This window comes from Bos grunniens, chromosome 23 (genome assembly GCF_055505025.1).
Source record: "Bos grunniens cultivar Pamir isolate PY7600 chromosome 23, Bosgru_T2T1.0, whole genome shotgun sequence".
NCBI classification, from domain to species: domain Eukaryota; kingdom Metazoa; phylum Chordata; class Mammalia; order Artiodactyla; family Bovidae; genus Bos; species Bos grunniens.
Window position 1 is genome coordinate 45,088,886 of NC_141187.1, and position 21,280 is coordinate 45,110,165.

The 21,280-nt window shown below is 45.0% G+C and overlaps 1 protein-coding gene across 21 annotated transcripts in view; it reads right to left on the bottom strand.

Moving 5' to 3' along the window:
- Window positions 1-21,280, bottom strand: part of PHACTR1 (phosphatase and actin regulator 1) — a 565,894-nt gene that overhangs the window by 195,048 nt on the left and 349,566 nt on the right. For all 21 annotated transcript variants that reach the window (XM_086370843.1, XM_086370849.1, XM_086370839.1 and 18 more), the window contains one exon: window positions 4,394-4,558. In XM_086370843.1, coding sequence (XP_086226969.1) covers window positions 4,394-4,558 — 165 coding nt within the window. The remainder of the gene's footprint in view (window positions 1-4,393; window positions 4,559-21,280) is intronic.

The following is a 21,280-nucleotide window of genomic DNA, read 5'->3' on the forward strand; positions in this document are numbered from 1 at the left end:
CGCCATATACCCTAGATCAACATTAGAGTGTCAGATGTGACACTTCTCTCTTCTTCTGCCAACTGATCTGTTGCCAATTCCTGTCACTAGTTTCTTATGACATCTCCTAAATCCACCTATTATTCTATCACCAAATATTAGTCCAACCTACCAGCACCTGCACAGCAACCTCCTAACTGGTTTTCCTGCAGCCACGCCCACTCTTGTCTAATTTTTCCTACAGGATACAGGACCAGTGAGGCTCCGGTCTCCGGTAACCATTCCAGCCTCAGTCCATCCCATATGCCTTGCTTTCCATTCTCTAGCCACTGATTTTTGCTTTCCTAGCTTGCTCACTCCTGCTCTGTCCACCACAGGACCTTTGCACACGTCATTTCTGCTACCTGGAATGCTAATTTTATAAATTTTTACTTCTCCTTCAGATCCCAGCTCACATTTCTCTCTCTCAGGAAAGTCTCCTTGCTCCCTGAAGCTCCCCCTCTCCACCATTCTTTTGAGTACCTTCCCTTCGCTGTCCTATCACAGGTGTGATCTTAACCATAACTGTAACCTTAACCTTTACTCTTGCAATTTGATTGTCTGCCTCTTCCAACGACACCACGCATGCCAAACCCACAAGATCTGGTTTCCGCTCACGCTCATACCCCATGGCCAGTGTCAGTATGTGGATGGCACTCAGGACAAGGTTTGTATTATTTTTTTTATTGTTGTTCAAGCCCTAGGGATGCAGGAAAGCTTTAGAAGCACAAAGGGAATTTTGGCACATGGTAGATTTCCAGGGCCAACTCCTGCAGCTTATGATTTTCTGTCAAGAGGAAACAAAACCGTAATTCGGTGGCATCTTCACAGTTTATTCCTGCCAGTTCTGCTTTTCTATAAATACAGTCCTCATTTTCAAGGGATCTGGAGAAGATGGCTGTGGTTGACTACTCTGGGGGAGGCCCTCTCGATTTCGGACAGGATGCTGTCACCTGTCTCTGCCCCTGGGGCAGGTGTGGGGTGTGTGCTGGACACCTGTTGCTGATTCTACAGAAGCTGGACCTGTCGGGCTGAGTGTATCACAGGACCTGGGCAGGGCACCTGAGGGCAGGCCGAAGGGCGTGTCAGGATCATCTCCACGAGGACGTGTGATGTGGTGTTCTATCCATTCCTGTTTTATTCCTACCCTCGTGTAACGCCGGATGCTTCTGAGAGAAGCTCCCTGTCCTGTTGGGCTTTCACCACCATCCAAAGTTCAGTGCTGAAGACCTTTTAAGGACACCAGCCTTCAGCTTGGAATACAAAGACGTTTGAGCAGCATGGAACGTGGAGATAGGTCTTTGATAAACTCATGTAATTGCTGATGCCAAGACTGAGGAAAATGTTGAGCTCATCATTTTCCAACGTGGTTCTCTTATTGCTAATATGGCTTACAAAGCCAGATTTCTGGATGCACCTTTGAAAATGCTGTATACACAGACACATGCATTCTGTAACTTGAGTTACAAGGAAACTACAGTATAGCTAATTCTGGCAAATTAGAAATGTAACTCACTGTGGAAATAACAATAGGCCAAGTATCCACTGTATTAATGTCCTTTTGTGTAATCAAGAAAGCACACAAGTTTAAATGCAAATACATAACATAAATGTAATACCTGGGCTTATTCTGTGTATTTAAAATTGTGGGAATTGTTTTACATATGAAATTACATTACATACACATATGTACACACACACACGACAAATATTTGCATAATGGTTGAAGTTGATCAACCAATTAACATTCCCACAATCAGTCAATTCTTTTGTACATTTAAAACCTGAAGCTTAGCCACGCATAGGAAAGTTTGTACTTCAAAGTACTATTTGATCATACACACAATTTATCATGTTAAACATCCTTCAGTTGTCATTTTTTTCTCTGTGAAGCTAAGAACTAGCACAGAAGTCTCTCCTTATTTACAAAAATCAGGAAGAATATTTCTGAATCCAGGTAAGAACAAAATATACTACAGTGCACACCACTGACTTAAACTAAAAACCAGATTAGCTGGTTACAGCATATAACCCATCCATTTATCATGGTTTACAGACAGCCCACAGCCTAGCTTCCATTTTCTCTAATTCAGGAGCTGACTGGCCTTTAAAATAAAGCCACACAGGGACTTCATTGGTAGTCCAGTGGCTAAGACGCCACGCTCCCAATTCAGGGGGGCGGGGGTCGATCCCTGGCCAGGGAACTAGATCTCACAGGCCACAACTAAGACCCCACACACTGCAGTGAAGACAGAAGGTCCCCTGTGCCATGACCAAAACTCGGCACAGCCAAACAATAAAATAAATACATTTTTAAAAAATAAGTAAAACACATGGAAATATTACATTCATCTGCCAAATGAATCAGTTTGGCCACTGAGGTCATAACAACTTGCTAAGATGAGTTAATACTAAGAAAGATTAAAGTTGCAATTTTGCCTATCTCAGGTCTTAATTCTTTCTCTCTAAAGTTTTAAATGAAAAAATTTTCAGACTTTAATGGTTCATGAGTAGTCTGATGCCACTGGATTTGCATCCATCAAAGGACAGGTTCTCTGATACCTTAAAGAAGTCAGCACAACGGTTCAGGTGCCTTTTTGCACAAGAAGCATCGGAGCTTCGCCCCACGGTCTTGCCAAATGGACCAAGCCAAGCTCGTGACTGTCCAGAGGAAATGCATCCGCTACAGCATCATTCAGGAGTTCATGCTGATACATGGCAATTATTTAAATGTATTATATAGGATTGTTTCATTATAAGCTGTTTTCATAGCACAGTCAGGAGGACCACAAAGGAATCTGTGGAATCTTATTTTTTTCCAGTGCTTCCAGAACATTCCCTGTTTCTTTCCTGTTCACATCTGACCTCTCACTTTGCCTGAGAATATATTTCATTTATATTTCTGTTCTCCAAGGCAATGCTCTAAGTGCCCTTTTCTGTTTCACTCTGGGGGGATATAGGAGAGTCATCCCTTTAGAGTTTTGCTTGCATGAAAACCTCTCAGAAGTGTTTAGAGATATGTAAATGACCTACACGCTTTATGATACCTTAATAAGCCTGTATAATGGAGAAAAAGCCAGGGAGAACGCATTCAGGTGAAGAGACTGTCAGCGGGGTGACAATTTAGAGATTCATGCAATTCACAGATTCATTCTAATCTCAGGAATGAACAAGTGATGGCAACAGGACATGGAGGCGTCCATCTCAGAAACAAGCAGCAACTGGGGATGGCTACATGAACACTGGTACAGATTTCAAGACTTGGCAACTTTCCTATCTCTTTCTCTTTCATTCCTCAAAGCAACCAGCATGAAAATTCTCAGATCTGTAGACAAGGTACGAGAAGCAGATTGCCTATTTCACACTTTGGGAGTGAGCCACAGCGGGAAGAGGACCAAGAAAGAGAGAAGGTGATGATTCTGAGGAGGAGGGAGAACAGGACATGGGGTAAGAAGGAACTAAAAGCCCCAGAGTGGCCCTAGATGACCTGTGTACTTACGTTATCAAAATCAGAATGAAACAAAGCGAATGAATCTGCATGGTTCCTCCATCATCTCATCTCAAACCCAACACAGTGAAACCAGAACTCTTAGCATTTCTTTCCCTAGGCATTTCTCTGTGTAATACTCTTACCTATTAAAAAAAAAATGCACATAAAGTGCCACCAGGAACATCCTACTAATACATAGTCACGTAAGGTACCATTCTCACCCCATCTCACAAATGAGAAAACTGGGGTGCAAGGTTCAATCAACCAAGGTCACGCAACTAACAAGTTTCAGAGCTGAACTTGAAGCTAGGTCATCTGACTCCAGAGTCAGGGCTCGTCAGACCCCAGCCATGCTGAGTATACCCAGATTCCCTTGCTGTCGACTAGGCTATGAACTAGAGAGTTACCTTTGTCATTTTACAATGATGCTTCACTTATTCAAGATTTTTCCTCCATAAAAAAAAAAAATACCTATTCCTATCTGCCAACAACCATATACAACTTACTTTCTGCTCTGTGTCGATTTTTAACCAGAGGAGGGAAAATAAGGATAAAAAATAAGAAATGGATTGTCAACGCTGGAATGAAAGCATTCAAGTATGGGCAAGGTGGAGTGCTAAGTTCAGATATTTATAGATCAAATCAAAGTGGTGGTTGTATAAACCGAAAAGCACCAACAAAAAGCCCGAGACTCGTGAAAACACACAGGATCTAAAAGCCATTTTCAATCACACTGAAGAATTATTCCACACGAGAGCAATTCCAAGGCTTGATTTTTTTCCCTTTGGTTCAGGCAGCCAACTGTAATTAAATTCTACTAACAAACCTACCGAGTTGAAGTCAACAGATGCCCAATGAAAAATCAAGGCAAACAAATAACCTTACCTGCAGACGTGTGTTTGAACTTTTCGCTTTTCTTCTTCCTCCATTTCCAAGGCTTGAAGATCCTCCCCAGGTTGGCAAACTTACTTCTCCTCCGGATGGGTGGGGTGTGGGTACCTGGGACGAGGGAGTCAGAACGCATGGCCGCCAGCCTCTCCACTTCCTCAGCTTGTTTTCCCGAGGAGGAGATGGAAAAAGGAGAAAGAAAAGTGTTAAAACGGGAGCCTCACAGATGGCCAACGTTTTCCATGGTTACAGATAACAGAAACCACGTGACCGAACTTCCGTTTCTCTTTTTGCCTTTTGGAATGGGAGTCATACCAACATGTTCTAAAGGCTGGTGACAGTCAGCCAAAGCCTAGGGGATCTGGAGCACCCAAAACGGATTTGGCCAACCTTAACCTAGGCTCGAGAAGGAGGACGAGGAGGAGCAGAGCCCTCCTGACACAGAGACTCCCAACAAGGCGAGGACAGGCCGTGAGAAGAGTCAGATGACAGTCAGTGTCACTACCGGTCCAGCACTTTCTCGAGTAAGACTTGGCAGACGCTATCACTACAACACCGTCTGCTGAGAAAAGAGGGAGAAAACATTTACCAACCGTCCATTCCAATGCCAGCACGTTCTACCACCCACGACGCTCTTTCCTAGGATGATGCTTCACCCAGACGGGCAGAAGCACTAGACTCTACTGAATGAGTGGCTCCACCTTAAAATCCAATTGACTGTTTTCAGAATCACACTTCAGTAGATCTTATAATTGCTTTAATTCCTCTAGGTCTTTTTGTTCCTGGTACTTTGCTTTAATAAAAAAATTCTTAGAAACTGAGAGTGGAGAGCGACATTAGGTACCATCTAGACTCATCCCACGGAGAAGGCAATGGCAACCCACTCCAGTACTCTTGCCTGGAAAATCCCATGGACAGAGGAGCCTGGTGGGCTGCTGTCTATGGGGTCGCATAGAGTCGGACATGACTGAGCAACTTCACTTTCACTTTTCACTTTTCATGCTTGGAGAAGGAAATGGCAACCCACTCCAGTGTTCTTGCCTGGAGAATCCCAGGGACGGCGGAGCCTGGTGGGTTGCCGTCTATGGGGTTGCACAGAGTCGGACACGACTGAAGCGCCTTAGCGGCAGCAGCAGCAGCAGACTCATCCCAACAACTTGACATTTGAGGACATGAAGACCTTCAAACTCATAATGCCTCGGGGACCCTTTCTTAAGGGCCACAATCTCTCTGACTCCTTTTACCACTTGGGACAAAACTTTTCCAGTGTACTTGAGCATCCATAGATCTCAGGGAGGTAAAGAGAAGGTAACCTTATTGGCAAAATCAAGGCAGGAGGGAGGGACCTGCCTTTCCAGAAAGTCCAGTTACATCTAGAGCTGAGGCCAACACAGAACCACTCTGCTGAGCCTCTAACATAATCCTTCAGAAAAACTCCTGGACTTCGCAACACAGGCTGATCTCTGAAGCTCGGTCTTACAGCCTGATGTTTTACCTGCTGTCATCCAGTATGGATTGAACTCAGGAGATTCAATTATTCAACAGAAAGAGAAAGAACAGCACTGAAACATACACACTGCCATGTGTGAAGCAGATACCCAGTGGGAATTGGCCATATGATACAGGGAGCTCAAAGGGGACATATGTATGCCTATGGGTGATTCATGTTGATGTACGGCAGAAACCAATACAATACTGTAAAGAAATTATCCTCCAATTTAAATAAAAACAGACCTATATATGGGACCTCAACCATGTGCTAGGCAGTGTGCGACAGTGACAGATGATGGCAGGTTGGTAAAGGCTGTGGGCAAGACTGAAAGGAAGTAGATGAATTTTAGAGACATCTGGGAAGCCAAGTCAACAGGACCCAGGACTGACTGGGTGGTTGAGGGGGAGGAGGCAGATCATTCCTGATGCCCCATGGATCACGTCAGTGGAATGGCCCCCTCCATTCATGGAATCAGGGAACACTGTGGGGCCATCAGTTTGGGGGACGGTGGTGAGCACTCAACAACTTGAACACATTGCATGGCGAAAGCACTTAACCCTTTGACTACAGGGTTCAGTGCATGGGGACCCCTCTCTTCCATCACTGTCTTATGTGACCACTTAATAGTGAGCCAGACACTGATCTTTCCTGGAACAGATACACCGAAGAACTGGACATGGTTGGGCAGAGTCGAGAGGAGGAGACAGTGGCATCAGTGTGGAAATTCCTCTGTCAGAGGGAACTGCCAAATTCAACAGAGGCAAAGAGGACAGAGGGGCGGACTCTTCTTCGTCACTGGAGAAGACCCCAGGGTGTGCCATTTGGGGCTGGATTTTAGAGAAGGAACCGTTCTCCCTACACGGGGAAGAAGAGAAGTGGATCTCTGGAAGGAGAAAGAGACCCAAAAGGAACAGAGCGGGCTGAAAGAATACGGCATTGCCTGGGAGCTGTAAGAAACCCAGGGAACCCGCGGAGTCAGCTACGCTGGGTGAGACGGGGAGTCAGTGCTGAGAGGCGGGCATGGGTCCAGAGCCAGACTCTGCAAGCCTTCGGAAAACTGGGTGTTTGGGTTTCATCCTATTTGCAGAGGGAGATGGACGGGAATCTGAAAATGGGAATTGACATTATTACGTTCAAGGAATACTTCTGGAATGCTCACTGCGTACCAGACACTTGGGCTATGTCAGTTAACAGAAGATAAAAATACCAACTGACGGAGCTTACACTGGGGGTAGGGTGGAGAGCAGGCAACGCACAGCAAAACCAAGTAAACCGCACCGCATGCTGGGAGACAGCCGCTTGAGGGAGAAAAGAAAAGGTAAGCACGACAAGTAAATGACATCAAGAGTGTCTAGGCTGGGGGAGGGACTCAGCCTTAAATAGCCTGATTGAGAAGACATACGACCAGGACACAATCAGATTTGTTTCCGAGAAATATTATAGTGACAGCCAACGGCATCTTGAACTGGAGTGTGAACAGACAGGTGGTGGAGCGTAACAAAGGAGCCCACCAGACACATCTGGAGGGCAGTGACAGAAGGGGCACGGAGAAAAGACGTGATCCAGCAGAGAGAGAATCAGCACATCACGGTAATCTTCTAGATGCACATGGCGGAGGACAAGAGAGCAAGAACGAAGTTTTCGCTTCCCACGACCAGGGAGATAATGAAGACTTTACATGTTTGAATGAACTCTGACTAGAAAGGAAAGAAGCAGAAAAGGATGGTTGCTCAAGGACAAGGGCTTTGAAACCAAATAATGAAGTCTTTTTTTTTTTTTTTTTCTTTAGGGGGTTGGATTTTATTTCTTAAGCTCACGGAGAATTACTGAAGAAAGTTTGTCAGGAAGGGATGGGAAGACAGGATCACATTACTAGGCTGAGCAGCAAGCACCAGCGGAGAGCAATAGACTAAGATGCTGGGAAGAGATTGAGAAGTTTGTGAAACAGGGTTCTTAGGGAGAAGAGGTAGGATCAAAAGTACTTACAGAAATCAGTCATCAAAGACTTTACTCTGAGTTATGAACATCTGAACCGAGGTCTGTGATCACAAATGGCACGGATCAGATGTGAGCCTCAGGAAGATGAATCTGGCAGCAATGGATAAAGTGGATTACTGGGGACTGAAGAGACAAAGATAAAGATGGAAGAGACTTTAAGTAAGTCTGGGCTACAGAGAGGCTGAGCAGACTGGTTTAAAAAAAAAAAAAAAACTGCAATGAGGAACTAGAAGCCAAATAGAGCAAGTAAACAGTCTCTGGAGCAATACTGATTTTGGAAATTATTCTCTTTAAAGGCTACCAGCTGCTTGAGTTGGTACCCTCTTGAGTGTGCTAAGTCGCTTCTATCATGTCCGACTCTTTGCAACCCCCTGGACTGTAGCCCACCAGGCTTCTTGTCCATGGGATTCTCCAGGCAAGAATACTGGAGTGGGTTGCCATGCCCTCCCTCCTCCAAGGGATCTTCCCGACCCAGGGATCCAACCCGAGTCTCATGTCTCCTGCACTGCAGGTGGATTCTTTACCACTAGAACCATCTGAAGGCCCCCTCAACAATGCCAAACAGCTGGGAAGAGCCACATAGTGACAAATGTGGGAAGCCACAGCAAGGAGGTTTTGAATCCAGGATGGAAACCAGCTCAAGACAGTCTGGTGACCTGATTCCCACAAGATCACTTTCTCTTTTGTGGCCATCACCTTTTGAAAACTTCTTACCTTAGTTGATAATCTCAGCTTGTCCAGATTCTGCACCTATCTTCCTAATCTAGTCTCCTGCCTTCAAACTTACATGTTACACTGTTGCTAGATTACTTTTCTCAGAAATTTCCCATGGCTCCCCATAACTTAGAGTAGAAAGTTCTAGTTTCTTGCTTTGCCCTTCAGGAATCTCCATCTGAGTTCCTGCCCAGAATGATCTTCTAGTACTTCTCTAAACAGAGTTTGCAGCCCAAATGAAACGCTGCCTGGACCCAACAGACTTGGGGAGTGGGAATCAAACCATTGAAATTATATGCAAAATTTCATGTCTATTTGAGTATCTGCATTTGGCTGGAGGAGTTCCCATCATTTGAGTCTCCAAACACTCTAAGACACAAAAGGTAAAAAATTTAAAGCATCCAGGGGCTTTCCCGGTGGCTCAGAAGTCCCCGGTCTGGGAAGATCCCACATGACTCAGAGCAACTAAGCCAATGCACCACGATTACTGAGCTTGTGCTCTAGAGCTCGGGAGCTCCAACTACTAAGCCCACATACCACAGTTACTAGAGACCTAGAGTCTGTGCTCTGAAACAAGAGAAGACACTGCAAAGAGAAGCCTGCTCCCCGCAACTAGAGAAAAGCCCACACAGCGACTAAGACCCAGCACAGTTCAGTTCAGTCGCTCAGTCGTCTCCGACTCTTTGCGGCCCCATGAATCGCAGCACGCCAGGCCTCCCTGTCCATCACCAACTCCCGGAGTTCACTCAAACTCACGTCCATCGAGTCAGTGATGCCATCCAGCCATCTCATCCTCTGTCGTCCCCTTCTCCTCCTGCCCCCAATCCCTCCCAGCATCAGAGTCTTTTCCAATGAGTCAACTCTTCGCATCAGGTGGCCAAAGTATTGGAGTTTCAGCTTTAGCATCATTCCTGCCAAAGAAATCCCAGGGCTGATCTCCTTCAGAATGGACTGGTTGGATCTCCTTGCAGTCCAAGGGACTCTCAAGAGTCTTCTCCAACACCACAGTTCAAAAGCATCAATTCTTTGGCGCTCAGCCTTCTTCACAGTCCAACTCTCACATCCATACATGACCACAGGAAAAACCATAGCCTTGACTAGACGGGCCTTTGTTGGCAAAGTAATGTCTCTGCTTTTGAATATGCTATCTAGGTTGGTCATAACTTTCCTTCCAAGGAGGAAGCGTCTTTTAATTTCATGGCTGCAGTCACCATCTGTAGTGATTTTGGAGCCCAGAAAAATAAAAGTCTGACACTGTTTCCACTGTTTCCCCGTCTATTTCCCATAAAGTGATGGGACCGGATGCCATGATCTTCATTTTCTGAATGTTGAGCTTTAAGCCAACTTTTTCACTCTCTACTTGCACTTTCATCAAGAGGCTTTTTAGCTCCTCTTCACTTTCTGCCATAAGGGTGGTGTCATCTGCATATCTGAGGTTATTGATATTTCTCCCGGCAATCTTGATTCCAGCTTGTGTTTCTTCCAGCCCAGCGTTTCTCATGATGTACTCTGCATAGAAGTTAAATAAGCAGGGTGACAGTATACAGCCTTGACGTTCTCCTTTTCCTATTTGGAACCAGTCTGTTGTTCCATGTCCAGCTCTAACTGTTGCTTTCTGACCTGCATACAAGTTTCTCAAGAGGCAGGTCAGGTGGTCTGGTATTTCCATCTCTTGAAGAATTTTCCACAGTGGATCCACTGATCCACACAGTCAAAGGCTTTGGCATAGGCAATAAAGCAGAAATAGATGTTTTTCTGGAACTCTCTTGCTTTTTCCATGATCCAGCGGATGTTGGCAATTTGATCTCTGGTTCCTCTGCCTTTTCTAAAACCAGCTTGAACATCAGGAAGTTCACGGTTCACGTATTGCTGAAGCCTGGCTTGGAGAATTTTGAGCATTACTTTACTAGCGTGTGAGATGAGTGCAATTGTGCGGTAGTTTGAGCATTCTTTGGCATTGCCTTTCTTTGGGATTGGAATGAAAACTGACCTTTTCCAGTCCTGTGGCCACTGCTGAGTTTTCCAGATTTGCTGGCATATTGAGTGCAGCACTTTCACAGCATCATCTTTCAGGATTTGAAACAGCTCAACTGGAATTCCATCACCTCCACTAGCTTTGTTTGTAGTGATCTAAGGCCCACTTGACTTCACATTCCAGGATGTCTGGCTCTAGGTCAGTGATCACCCCATCGTGATTATCTGGGTCATAAAGATCTTTTTTATACAGTTCTTCTGTATATTCTTGCCACCTCTGCTTAATATCTTCTGCTTCTGTTAGGTCCATACCATTTCTGTCCTTTATCAAGCCCATCTTTGCATGAAATGTTCCCTTGGTATCTCTAACTTTCTTGAAGAGATCCCTAGTCTTTCCCATTCTGTTGTTTTCCTTTATTTCCTTGCATTGATCGCTGAGGAAGGCTTTCTTATCTCTTCTTGCTATTCTTTGGAACTCTGCATTGAGATGCTTATATCTTTCCTTTTCTCCTTTGCTTTTTGCTTCTCTTCTTTTCACAGCTATTTGTAAGGCCTCCCCAGACAGCCATTTTGCTTTTTTGCATTTCTTTTCCATGGGGATGGTCTTGATCCCTGTCTCCTGTACAATGTCACGAACCTCATTCCATAGTTCATCAGGCACTCTATCAGATCTAGGCCCTTAAATCTATTTCTCACTTCCACTGTATAATCATAAGGGATTTGATTTAGGTCATACCTGAATGGTCTAGTGGTTTTCCCTACTTTCTTCAATTTAAGTCTGAATTTGGCAATAAGGAGTTCATGATCTGAGCCACAGTCAGCTCCTGGTCTTATTTTTGCTGACTGTATAGAGCTTCTCCATCTTTGGCTGCAAAGAATATAATCAATCTGATTTCGGTGTTGACCATCTGGTGATGTCCATGTATAGAGTCTTCTCTTGTGTTGTTGGAAGAGGGTGTTTGCTATGACCAGTGCATTTTCTTGGCAAAACTCTTTGCCCTGCTTCATTCCGTATTCCAAGGCCAAATTTGCCTGTTACTCCAGGTGTTTCTTGACTTCCTACCTTTGCATTCCAGTCCCCTATAATGAAAAGGACATCTTTTTTGGGTGTTAGTTCTAAAAGGTCTTGTAGGTCTTCATAGAACGGTTCAACCTCAGCTTCTTCAGCGTTACTGGTTGGGGCATAGACTTGGATTACTGTGATACTGAGTGGTTTGCCTTGGAAACGAACAGAGATCATTTTGTTGTTTTTGAGATTGCATCCAAGTACTGCATTTCGGACTCTTGTTGACCATGATGGCTACTCCATTTCTTCTGAGGGATTCCAGTTAGCCAACTTAAATCATCTTCTGCTAAGGAGTACAGGGAGAGGGTATACACTGAAGCCAAAAAAAAAAACAAAAAACAAAAGCAAAAAAACCCAGATATGAGTTATTCAGGATTGCCACAGAGTTCGCTCTCATAGTTGGTGCTTCCTAATGGTCTGTTCAGCCAGTAAATGAATGACGGAACTGACCCCACTCATTCACACCATTTTGAGAGGTATGAAACTCAGCATCCCTATTTGACTCAGAAAAATGCACTGTGAGGACCAAAAAGCTCTTTCACAATCACAACTTCCAGAAATGAATTAAAATCATTCTGAAATTACCATGCTAAAATAATTATAAGAAATTAGGAGTGCCTTTGAAAAATTTAGAGTGGAAAAGAGCTGACAAACCATTACAAAGGCCTAATTATAACTCCATCTTTAAATGAATCCTTATGAAGTATATTATTAAACCCAAGATGTTTAGTCCTTAAGTCTGGAGTTTTTGAACAGATGGATTACTTTAACTGTTTATGTTCTAATCATCACATGACTTCTTCCCCCCGTTCATCTGATGGAAGGGGCTAGCTCTCAACCTGTTTTGCCCCTAGACAATGATCTTGGAAGGCCTGAAAGTGAAGAAAGAGACCAACTCTGAACACAGTTTGAAGAGGAAGAAAAACAAGAAAACAGAACACGGCTCAGAATACAGTGGCCTCTGTCCAGCCAACCCCAGGGACAGGAGCGAACAGGATGGAGCCGAGTAGGTGAGAAAGGTCTGTTTATGAAAACAGCCTTCTTTTGAAACACATCAAGAAAAGGCTGCTTCGCCCAAGCCCGCTGCTCTCAAAGGTGGCTTCCTCTTGCTGCTGAGAGAGGAGACAGCTGTCTGGAGAAAGTGCTCCATTGAGACACAAATCAGCTTGAATGTCAACGGCCAGAACTGAGAACACTGACCCCCGCAAGGTGGGAAGCTGGGCAGCTGAGCCCATTCAGAGGGAGGAGGGGAGGCCTGGATCTCTGGGGGTCTTCCCTGCGCATCTATCAAAGATCCCCTCCTAACAGACCAGGTGGGCTGGGCTCCCTTTCAGGGCATAACTGGGATGGATTGGCTTTATCAGACAGCGGGGCCTGTCTGGGAGGAGGTGGCTTTTCATTCTCTTTAGCAAAGCAGGAGACAAAACACTGATGGATGCATGATTTTAACACATTATTGACCAGGGGATTTTTGCAGAAGCTATGCCTGTGGCTGGTGATTTGTTATGTAAGTGAATATTGATACAATCCAGTCAAAAACGTTCAGGGTAACAAATACCTGAGCATTAACACCTCTCTGGTCAATATGTTGTTAATTACCAAGAACCCAAGGAGCTGTGTCTGTGTGTGCTCTGAAGTCACACACCACCACCCCCACCAGCTCCCCGGGGTGGCCAGGCTGCTCCTGGTGGGCTCTTAGAACCTGCGGGGGGTGGGGCACAGCAGGGCACTTCAGCGGGCATTCCCTTACATTGGTTATTTCTTATGGTGGCTCAGCTTTCAAAAGGCTTATCCAAAGGAAGCACCAGCTTTGGCGTCCTGCTGGCCAGGAATGTGTTAGTCATTCAGGGTCCCCCTGAGAAGTCTGGACAGAAGGGAGCCACAGTGTCTGTGTTGTCTGATGTCTAGTCAACAGACAAGGCAGAAGGGCCAGGACATCTGGGGCCTCCACTCTAGATCTCTCCACATGCCAAGTGCTCTTGGGATTTCTGAACAACTTGAGAGGCTCCCAGGTTGGACTCTTGCTTCTCAACCCAAAGCGAACCCCAGAAGAGAATGCTTATGGAGCAGGATCCGGGAACATTCACTTCCCCTTCCAATAAGATTGCAAGGGGTTCTGTTTTCATGACATCTCACCAGCCTAGGAATGGGAGCCCAAGATAGGGGTGGAGAGCTGTCAGTCAAGTACACTGAGCTGCCCAGGGCACAAAACTGCCGCCTTTCTGCCTCAGGCAGGATGACCTTTGCTTACAGATGCAAAACAAGGTCACACAGGTCCCTGGCCAGTTAGGAAGTGCTCAACTAGGACCCGCTCTCCCCTTTTAAAAATGCAATTTCAGTTCCAAGAGACACCTTATCACATGGACATGGAGAATGGTTATGAAGCACCAGGCATAAGAGGGCCGAGGTTTCCCTTTTTCACTCAACTATCATAGCACAGTCTCCTTTAGAGGCCAGATCTCTTTTGAAGAGTTTCTGTCTAACCTAGGACTGATCTGTGTTAACTACCAGGTGTGTTTAAAAAAAACAAGAGTGATGCATTTTTATTCTAAAAATCAGGACCCACTGCCTAGTTCCAGGAGGTGCTGAACGGGAGGGCTAGACATTAGAGGGGGCGGCCATGAGGGTGAATGGAGGCTTCATTGCCCAGAAAAGGTTTAGGGGACACACAGGAGCCTGTAAGGGCTGGGAGGCAAAGCAGAACTGCCACATTGCCCCCGGAGAGCCTAAAGGGTTCAGTGCTAACACAAATGTGATTCCTGAAAACACGCCGGTGTTAACATCGCTGAGGACAAAGATCTGTGGTGTTCACACCTCTTCTCGCTCTAGCCTTCCCTTGACTTTCACCGTCCTTACATGTTCTTCCACCCTCTATGTACTACCTGCCTCTTCCTCATCCCTCACCAGCAAGTCAAAAATGGATTCAACATTAGAATTAAGGTGCGAGCACTGATTCAGGCGTGTGCTGTGTGCTTAGTCTCTCAGTCGTGTCTGACTCTTTGCAATCCCATGGACTGTAGCCCTGCTGGCTCCTCTGTCCATGGGGGTTCTCCAGGCAAGAATACTGGAGTGGGTTGCCATGCCCTCCTCCCAGGCATCTTCCCAACCCTGGGATCGAACCCAGGTCTCCTGCACTGCAGGCGTATTCTTTACCATCTGAGCCACCAGGGAAGCCCATGAATACTGGAGTGGGTAGACTATTCCTTCTCCAGGGGATCTTCCTGACCCAGGAATCCAACTGGGGTCTCCTGCACTGCAGGCAGATTCTTAACCCGCTAAGCTACTAGGGATGAGCACAGCTCCAGTGAACAAAGGCTTTCTCTGTCTTAATCCAAAGGCTGGTTAATCTGAGTGATGCAGGCTCCAGTGAGGAGGGGACGGAGCTCTGGAGCCCCTTGGCTACTTAGACACACAGGTGGCTGCCTTCTCTACCTGGGACTCCCCAAAGGAAGCCAATCACATGGCCACAAACTTCACCCCAACTCCAGGTGCAACCATCACACACCGCTCAGCCACTGTGCCTCTGGAAAGATAGAAAAATGTTCATATTCAGAAAGCAGCTAATCAATAATCCTGTTACAGGAAGGGTATTCTTCCCAAGGGAAGAACCAATAAGGGGTGCGCCTTACAGTCCTGAGGGCTAGAAGCAGATAGAAAAAGTCAATTAGGCTGCATGTGCTGCTGCTGCTGCTAAGTCACTTCAGTCGTGTCCAACTCTGTGTGACCCCATAGACGGCAGCCCACCAGGCTCCCCTGTCCCTGGGATTCTCCAGGCAAGAACACTGGAGTGGGTTGCCATTTTCCTTCTCCAATGCAGGAAAGTGAAAAGTGAAAGTGAAGTCGTTCAGTCATGTCTGACTCTTAGCGACCCCATGGACTGCAGCCTACCAGGCTTCTCCATCCATGGGATTTTCCAGGCAAGAGTACTGGAGTGGGGTGCCATTGCATTCTCCGAGGCTGCATGTACCCAGGCCAATAAAAAAAAAGTGAAAGCCTGTCGCTAAACCGTGTCCAACTCCGTGTGATCCCATGGACTGCAGCCCACCAGGCTCCTTTGTTCATGGAATTTCCCAGGCCAGAATACTGGAGCGGGCTGCCACTTCCTTCGACCCAGAGTTTGAACCTAGATCTCTAGCTTGGGAGGTGGATTCTTTACCACTGAGCCAGTGCCAGGCACTGGCCAACTTCCTTTCTGGCTCCGGAGATTTCTGCCTGGCAGGGGGCTGTCCCACCCACTGGCGGGAGCTGGTCTTAAAGGGCTTTCCCAGGCTTGCCACTGTCTTCAGCACTCTGAACAGTCACCCTTTACTGGCACCTTGGCAAAGGCACACCAGGACGCTATGACAACAGGAGGAGGAGAGAGGAGAATTCATGGATCTCGTGGGGCCAAAGATGACCCAAGACATGTTTGTGTTAATCTGCTCTTGAAGCAGTAGTTGAAATCCAAGAGGAAAAGGAGACTATCCCTAAATCCTAGGCCCAAAATGTACTTTTGAAGATGAAAAGAGGGTAGCTCTGCTGGTTCTGAATTTTAGAGGTCATTGTATAAGCAGCTATATGACTAACATGAACTCTGCAGACTCTGAACAGGATATGAGATCCTTGTAACAGGAAGAGAGATTTTAATCAGGAGGTGCTTCCGTAAGTATTGATGTGAATGACGACCATGAGGATGATGATAATAGTATTATAACAGTGACCAGTTTTTAGACACAAAGTCAGCCAGGCACTTAACCTAAGCACTTGATACATAACACCTTACACAATCCTCACATTAATCTTATGAGTTACTGTTATTATTCAGTCTCCACTTTACAGGTGGGAAAATTGAGAAACTGATGAATAGGAAGATGCGATTCTCAGCAAAGAGAAAAAACCCAGGCCTTAAATGAAGATTTGTCTATTTTCAAGAATACCTTCCCACACTATGAAAATCTGGCTCTTCAAATCTCTATGTTAGTGACTAATGTAATAGGACTTCAGTGATGAGGGAGAAAACAAGCCTCTTTTTGAAAAGGCTACAAAACAGATGCCAGTATAAGTAAATCTAGACAGCATATTAAAAAGTAGACATTACTTTGCCAACAAAGGTCCGTCGAGTCAAAGCTATGGTTTTTCCAGTAGTCATGAGGAGTGAGAGTTGCACCATAAAGAAAGCTGAGTGCTGAAGAATTGATGCTTTAGTCCCTTGGACTGCAAGATCAAACCAGTCCATCCTAAAGGAAATCAGTCCTGAATATTCATTGGAAGGACTGATGCTGAAGCTGAAACTTCAATACTTTGGTCACTTGATCCCAAAGAACTGACTCAATGGGAAAGACCCTGACACTGGGAAAGACTGAAGGCAGGAGGAGAAGGGGATGACAGAGGATGAGATGGCATCACTGACTAGACAGACATGAGTTTGAGCAAGCTCCGGGAGTTGGTGATGGACAGGGAAGCCTGGAGTGCTGCAATCCATGGGGTCAAAAAAAAGTCGGTCACAACTGAGCGACTGAGCTGAGCCAAAGAAAAGTGGTGTCATTGGTCTTATCCTAAAATGTCATAAAACGTACATATATATATAAAATGCACATGCATATAAGCAAACATGCCCTGGAGGATATCCACCCAAAGTCACTAGGACACGCAGAACCAGTAGGATGTTCTCCATGAAGCCCTTGTGCCCCAGGCTACAATTAGGAGCTCAGCAGGTGCAGTGTGGCCTGAAATAGGCTCAGATCTGCTTTACTTAGAAAAGGCTATACACATGTATGGTGGCAAGAATCTCAGTTTTGAAACCAGGAGGATGTGGGTTCAGATCTGCAATCTACTGCCTACTAGCTGTAAGATAAGGGTTCTTTTTGGCTTCTGGGCAGGAGGTCTGGGTTTCCTGATTTTTCTCCAAAGAATCACCTCTCCTCCACTTCCAGTCCTGGCAACTCAGGAAAGTGCTATCTCACTCCTGAGGCCAGAGGCAGGCACGTGACCCAGCGCCAGCCAATCAGAACACTGCATTCTCCACCCACCCTCCTACCGGTAGTCATTCATTCAAGGATGAGGAAGTTAGCCCTGCCAGGCAATAAGACTAAATTATGGATTTTGTTGGGGCTATTGATAGGCGTGTGCTCTCAACTGGGATTGCCTATTAGGCCCTAAGCCTGGTCAAAGCAGGGACCATAAATTTTAAATCCTTCTCTCAGACTTGGTTAAATATTAAAAAAAAAAAAAAAAAAAATCTAGGGCCCAATGGTAATTCATATGCTTTGGAAGAAAACAATTCTATTAAGTCGAGTACTTTCTATTTTCAGAGTTCTGTGCTGAGAGGATATTCACATTCCAGGGCCACAGACAGTCAAGGGACAAAGAACACTGCTAACAGACTAAACAGGAGGGGAATTTAAATTTATAGAGGTGTTTCTATTCATTGAGATAGTAGATGTTATCCAAAAAATTCTTCCTGAGATAGTCAAAACAAAGTTCCTGTTTCATCTCCCAGTCAACCACCAAAGAATGTAACAACTACAAAAATTTATAACACATTCTATTGTTCCTTTAATCTACAAATTTGTGCTGGGAATGGAACCTCTGCACTTAAAAGAATTCTCAAGTCTTTTGTTAATCCAAAGGGACAATCTAAATAATGTAAATTCTGTGCTTATCCTAAAACCTCAGATCCTTGAGTCCCATGCTCTTGAATAACTACATAATGCCTCTCACAGCTTTAAATTAGACCGCAACGAAACCTGGTTTCTCCTGCAGGGGTCAGCAAACTCTTTCTGTAAAGCCAAATCATAAATATGTATGTTCAGTGGCTCAGTCTGTCACGACTCCTTGTGACCCCAGGGACTCCAGCCGCCAGGGTCCTCTCTCTGTCCATGGGATTCTCCAGGCAGGAATACTGGAGTGGGTTGCCATGCCCTCCTCCAAGGGATCTTCCCAACCCAGGGACTGAACCTGTATCTTCTGTGTCTCCTGTACTGGCAGGCAGTTCTTTATCACTGTGCCACCTGGGAAGCTCCAATATGGGCCATTCGCTTCTGCTGCAAATACTCAATTCTGCTGCTGCACCATGAAAGCAGCCTCAAACAAATGTACACAAATGCACATGGCTGTGTTTCAAAGACTCTTATTTACCCAAACAGGCAGCCAGCCTTTGGGACCATGTCAACCCTTGCCCTATAGCATGGAGTTGCTGGTAATCTTTCCGCCATCTCGAAGGAAGAGCCCACCAGAGAATTGGCTCAATTCTCAGCCAACAGAGAAGAAAATAAAAGGTTGAGGGTGGTATTGCTCAGGTTAGCCCCTGAATCATTTGAGGCCCTGGATCCAGCCATGCCTGAAACCATTCTAAACCCAGACCAATGAATTATATGAACCAATGAATTATCCTTTTCACTTAAGCCAGGGTGGGTTTGGTTCACTTTCACTGGCAACCACAAGAGTTCTAACAAATTAACTGTGTGATCACCAGCTTGCTCTCCTATAAAACAAGGACAATATTGACTTGCAAGGATTAATAGGTATGTACTTAAAAGTCAGGCAGACCACCTGGCCAATGAGGGTTCCTCTAGGGCAATTCCTTACATCTTTACCCTAGGATGTTCCTTAAGGAATTAGATGGGTTTTTTTGTTTGTTTGTTTGTTTTTGAGTTTTGGAGGCTCTGAACTATGCTGAAACACTCCAGGCTGATGTAAGAATCAACTGAAGTACCAGTGTAATTTTTTAAATCACTGGTTTGCATCTTAAACCTGTTGAACCAGAATGTGAATGTACAATAAGCAGCCCAGGGATTTCTGATGCCAGGGTTCTGAGAATCACATGTGGAGAAACAGACTAGACAGGGAATTCCTACAGAAACCTAGAATCCTACTCCCATCTCCCCAGTTAAATCTATAGCCTTCAGGAGGCTGGCTAAGGAGGACCATCCCTAGTGCAGAAAACTAAGTCATGCTTCAGTCCCATCAGCCAGCCCCCAAATCCTCAAATCACTAGGATTTTTTGCTTGCATACTAAGTCATGTCCAATTCTTTCTGACCCTATAAACCAGTCTGCTAAGCTCCTCTGTCCATGGGATTCTCCAGGCAAGAATACTTGAGTGGGTTGCCATGCTGTCCTCCAGGGGATCTTCCTAACCTAGGGGTCAAACTCATGTCTCTTATATCTCCTGCACTGGCAGGCAGCTTCTTTACCACCAGAACCACCCAGGAAGCCCAAGATGCTTAATGTTCATGGACTGCTTTATTCTTTCCAAGTGCTTGTACCTCTGTCATCTCATTAGAATTTCAAAACCTCCTTTTTATGCAGGTGGGGCACCAAATTTCCTAACTTTGTTTCCCTACAATGATGATTAAAATCTTATTTTCTCAAATATCACAATTTAGCCTGAGACCTAAGAAGGTCCATACCAAACATTTTAATCCTTTATTTCCCAAGCTTAATTTAATCACAAATATTGCTGTTTGGTGTTTCCTGGTGGATCGTGATTTCGGTCTCATCAGAGACTAATGTTCACAAGAACAAAATGTGCAAAATGCCAAGGCAGTGCCTTTTAAATGTCCCCTTTTACTGTTGCATGAAGTTAAGACATTGAGGGGTCAACTGCCTTGCCCAGGATGCACCAGCTCAGAGGAATGAGAGTGGTCCAGGGCTTCTAAGTCTAGAGACGGTCAAGTGTCTTGCACATCTCTTATCTACTGGATGGCTCGAGAATGCTCAAGACCAGGCTGTGTAGGCTGTTGATTCATCTATTTTCAAACAGTCTTTCCGTCCATTAACACTGTCAAGGTTCACACACTTCTCGACATTTTTCCTCCCTAGAGCTCATTCTAAGATCGCATAAGAATAGTCACTCAGTCATTACTGAATATAGGATGACAGACAGCCTTAGGAGCCCTCACATTCCACTGAAAAGAACCGTTTCTTGAGTCTACTTTCTCTTACGCTCAGATTTCTCATTCTCTTCCTCTGATGATGTTAGTTTCCTTATTTGCCCCCCATTAGTTCAAAGACCAGCCTCTCAGTACCGTTTGTCATTTGGGCAGTGATTGTGTGAAACCTAAACGTTCCTCTGGAAAACACACTTTAGCAAGAATGTTGCTTCCTTGCTAAAATATGTTTTCATTCCCTTTCCTTGTGTGTGTAATTCCATCAGTAGCTCTAAATTGGGCCTTGACCGTTACTCAGAAAGTAAGAAATTTTGCTTATATATTTTTTGAGACTTTCACAGGGAATTCTTACTTTCACTTGCTTCAGAAAACAGACAGTAAGCGCCGTTAGTCTTTTTTTCACAGGTAAACGTCCTATTTTGCTTGTCCTCAGTAATTAATTGGGGATCTTTTATTCTTCTTCTCCAAGAAAGACATTCCATTTTTGAAGAGATCTCAGCAAGAAAAGTCACTGGTTCATTTTCTCCCATAAGGTCAGAATTCACATTTAATTTAGTTTATTTTAAAATTCTTATTATTGTTTCATATGACTACATATATTGACCTCAGAGCCCTAGAATTTGGACTCTGAAACCACAGTCTAAGTGCCAGATATCAGTTTGCTTTGGGACAATGGGCAAGTTAATTAACCTCTCATAATTACATTTCCTTCATTGCAAAATGGGGATAATACCTACCTCTCTGGTTATACAATCGTTATATCGATACATAT